General features: G+C 59.7%; 1 protein-coding gene across 1 annotated transcript; it reads right to left on the reverse strand.

The window, feature by feature from the left end:
• Nucleotides 1-1177: 1177 nt before the first annotated feature.
• LOC134538625 (uncharacterized) lies at nucleotides 1178-3666 on the reverse strand. Its single transcript, XM_063380058.1, has 2 exons — nucleotides 2844-3666; nucleotides 1178-2754 (listed from the first exon to the last, which is right to left on the reverse strand). The coding sequence occupies exons 1-2, from the start codon at nucleotides 3664-3666 to the stop codon at nucleotides 1178-1180; spliced, it is 2400 nt and encodes a 799-aa protein (XP_063236128.1).
• Between the last annotated feature and the right edge of the window lie 534 nt (nucleotides 3667-4200).

A 4200-nucleotide genomic window follows, 5' to 3' on the forward strand; every position in this document is an offset into this window, starting at 1 on the left:
GTCTGCCCCCAGTCGTATGAGCAGTTGCGCCTTCAGTTCCTGGTTCCGTCGTTCGGTGGGATTTGCCCTTGGGTGGTATGCCGGCGTCGTGTGATGTTCGACCTCGTGGTCGGTGCACCAGGTGTTCCACTGGCAGCCCAGGAACTGACTGGCGTTGTCCGTTAAGATGGACTGGGGGTAGCCCCAACGTAACAGGAACTCGTTGGTCAGGATGTGGAGAAGAGTGGTGGCCCTGATGTTACTGCACGGGTATGCTTCGGTCCACCGCGTTAACAGGTCAGTCACGACTAGCAGGAAGCGTTTCCTGCGGGGCGTGCAGGGATAGGGGCCCATCACGTCCAGCGCGATGGTCTGGAAGGCGGTGGTGGGCTCCCTAGGCTGTTGTTGTTCCTCCCCGTCCCGTCGACGTGCCTTCCGTCTCTGACAGACCTCGCACTCGCGTACATATTCACGGACGTCGTGGGTCAGGCCTGGCCAGTGGTAGTGTCGGCCCACTTCGCGGCGGGTCTGATCCGTCCCGGGATGCCCGGCAAGGTCAGGTCATGATGGAATCGTAATGTGGCCTCTCGCGCCTCCGTGGGGACGTAGGTCCGCCAGTCGCCGTGGTTGCCCGGGGTCCGTGTCATTAATATGCCGTCCTGCACGCGCCAGGTGCCGTGCTCAGCCGCGGGGATCTTACGATGCCGGCGGTCGGCGTCGGGTGATGTCTCTTGGGCTTGGCATACGCGTCGGTACAAGTCGGCAGCAGTGTTGGGCGGTCCCTCCTCGTCATTGGCTTCGGCCGTGAGGCGGCCACACGACGAGTTGCCGTTTTCGGTTGGGTTCGGTGTGACTGGTGGTAGCATGGCGTCCCAGTCGTCGTCGTCCCGCAGTTCGGTGTTCTGGTCGGGTTCTCGTGATAACAGGTCGGGCAGCTGATTATCGATTCCGGGGACATGCTCTACTTCAAAATCAAATGATTGGAGAAACAAGGCCCACCGAATCAGCTTGCCCTTCCTGCCCTGCATTGTGTGCAGCCACGTCAGACATCGGTTATCCATTCTAAGTGTGAAGTTTTTTCCCTCGAGGTGTTGGCTGGTACTTCTTCATGGCCCAGACTACGGCTAGGCACTCCTGCTCGTTACTATGATATCTGCGCTCTGCCGAGCCGAGCTTTGAACTAGCATAGTCTGTAACCTCACGCCTGCTGTCCGGGCCTACGTGGTATAGTACCGCGCCCACGCCGAGGGTACTTGCGTCCATCTGTAGGTAGAGGCAACGTTCCGGGTTTACCCTGCGTGAGCTTGTGGCACTGTGTGAAGGCGAGTTTAACCTCTTCGAATGCGCGCTGGGCGTGGTCGTTCCATCTGTACCGTGACTGTGGTAACAGGAGGTCCATCAGGGGGGCTATTGTCCTTGAGAAGTTAGGGACGTAGCACCGGAGCCAGTTAATCAAGCCGACGAAGCGTTGGAGCTGTTTCCGCGTTCGTGGTACCTCGGCTTCGGCGATCTTTTTGAGGTGGCCCGCTTGTGCCCGGTTACCCGCGGCGCTCACGACATGTCCCAGGAACTCTATCTCCTGTGTCCCGATGTGGCACTTGTGGTGCGCGACGGTCAAGTGCTGGGTAGCGAGGTGATCTATAACTAACGTAAGGTGCCCGATGTGTTCCTCCCAGGTCTCCGAGAATATAATTACGTCGTGAAGGTAAGCCAGCGCGAAGCGATCGACATAGCCCTCTAGTACGCACGTCATCATCCCCTGGAACGTCGCGGGGGCACAATTCAGCCCGAATGGCATCGCTCGAAATTGAAATTTGCGGCCGTCGGGGATGGTGAACGTGGTCTTCTCGCGGTCCTCGGTCCGTATGGGGAACTGCCAGTACCCCGATTTAAGGTCAAGGGTACTGAACACTGTTGCTCGTACTAGTCCTACTACCGCGTTCTCTACGCTGATCTGGGGTGGCGGGGCGCTAACCGTGATTGTGTTCAATGGCCAGAAGTCCACGCAGAACCGTAGTGACCCGTCCGTCTTCGGCGCGAGTACAATGCAAGCATTGTAGCGACTGTTCGACGGTTCAATAACACCATCCCGGTGCATCTCTGCGACCTGTTCCCTGATGGCGCGTTGCTCCCGGAAACCGTACCCTCTGGGGGGCTCGTACACCGGGTTGTTGTGGGTGGTCGGTATGTGGTGTTCGGTGACCGTAGTTCGGCTGAGTGGGTCGGACACCGTGAATATCTCTTTTCGCTCTGCTAGTACATGGTCTACGGCGGCGCGGTACTCGAGTGGGACGTCGTGAAGTATCTGGTGGAGTGTTACGGCTTCCTTAGCCCTTGCAGGTAGTGACTCGACTGCATAGACTGCTAGCCGCTCTTGCGTACCGATGTGTACCCGGGTGGCCTTGGTCTCGATTACGACATCCTGCTCAGCCAGCCAGGGCTGCCCCAGGACTATCTCCTCGCGGAGGTCCTTGACTACGAGGGCGATCACGGTGGTGATATAGCCCCTTATGCTGACCTGTAGTGTTGCTCGCCCTACGGTCAGGCCTGGCCGGGTATTTGTGGCTAGTTGTAACTCCGCTTGTTGCGGTTGAAGTTTCCCGGACTGTACCAGGTGGGGGGCTACAAATACGAGACTCGCCTTCGTGTCGACTAGAGCAGCCACGGCTCTCCCGTCGACCACCACGGGGATGCGAAGAAGGCTGTCCCGGGGCCGGGTCAGCTGGTACAAATGGGGGGGTCTTTCCCCTCCCGTGGTAACCGGGAGCGGTGGTTCTAATGGTCCGCCCCCGGGCTGGCGTTTCCCGGCGGTTTACTCGCGCGAGGAGGTGGCAATGGGCAGTCTTTGTGCCAGGTGCGTGTACCATTGGGGCAACCTCGCTGGCACAGTGGCAGCCCCAGGGCGTCCTGTAGTGCTACCCTGGTGGGTGTTGCGTCGGTTTGAGGTGTGTTCTCGATAGCTCGTCGTCGGGTCGGTGGCTGGGTATCAGCTCCCCCCTGTTGTGGTGTCTGACTGAGGCGTCCCCGACTCGTGCCCGGTGTGCCCCGTTGCCAGAGATCGCGCAGGTTCTGCTCGATGGCAGCTGCCTGCTGCAGATATTCTTCTACCGACTCCGGGCGACAACAACGCATGAATGGCTGGAGGCCGGTGTGTAGTAACGCCGTCACGGTGGGTAGCGCTGTCGTGGGTCGAGCGTGTGGGTTGACGCGCGTGAAGAGACATAGTTTTTGTGCCACGAACTGTTCGGCCGTTTCGCCGTCTTTCTGCCGCTCGCCATAGAACTGCGAAGTGCAGTCGACCAATGCCTGTTCGGTGTCGAAGCGGCGAGTTAGTGTGCCGGCGAATTCTGCCCACGGCATGCCGAAACGTCCCCATATGTCCCACCATTCATAGGCTGTGCCTCGCAGCTGCCCGCTGGCCTGTCCCGACCACTCGTCTACGGGTATACCTGCCCGGGTTAATCGCACTTCACAGTTCTCCACGAAACTCTGTGGGTCCTCATGTGTGAGGCCACCGAATTCAGGTAGTGTGAACTTGCCCTGGTAACCCTGGGGGCGGTTGTACGTAACGAGATTCGGGTCAGCAAGTGGTGTTGGCTGTTGTGCGTGGCGTTCCCCTTGTGTGGCATTTGTGCACGTCATGCAGGTGGTCGGGCGAGTGCTCACCACGGTGGTGCTAGTTTCCATTTCCGTCTTTACGGGTTGTGCGTGGTTCTTTCTCGGGAACTGTCCGTCCCACGGCTGTACCCATGAGTGGTCGAGTGGGTCGTTACTGTGGGGGGTGCATTACCAGGTCATGTACCATGGTCTCGACCCCGTCAGCAGATCCGTTCCCCTAGGCAATAAGCACTGGGCGCACACAACATCGGAGTTCCAGGTTTGCAATTTGCTCCAGTTATGGTGCATGTTTAGCGGTGTTGGTTCGTGCTTCTCACTCGTGGCTCTGTGTGCGCGGGGCAGGTCTGCACGCGGGGTCGCGCTCGCCGGCTGGGCAGGTGCCCGGACAGCCGCACAAAACGGAGGCTGAGAATAGCCGTGGCGGAGGTGATGCGCAGATTGTTGTGCGCAGCGACGGCCGAGAGCGCCCGGGCAGCCGCACAAAGCGGAGGTCGAAAACTGTCCGCGGCGGGGGAGGGGGTGCTGATGGGCGTGTGGGGCAATGGGCGAGGGCGACCGGACACTCACACAAAGCGGAGGCCAATGATGGCCGCTGTGGAGGGG

This window comes from Bacillus rossius, chromosome 13, assembly GCF_032445375.1.
Source record: "Bacillus rossius redtenbacheri isolate Brsri chromosome 13, Brsri_v3, whole genome shotgun sequence".
NCBI lineage: Eukaryota > Metazoa > Arthropoda > Insecta > Phasmatodea > Bacillidae > Bacillus > Bacillus rossius.

Coding starts and splice junctions, on each gene's coding strand:
- LOC134538625 (XM_063380058.1), bottom strand. CDS start 3,666: ATGGAAACTAGCACCACCGTGGTGAGCACTCGCCCGACCACCTGCATG. Junction 2,755..2,843: donor CCAGCGAGGTTGCCCCAATG/GTACACGCACCT, acceptor GCGGACCATTAG/AACCACCGCTCCCGGTTACC.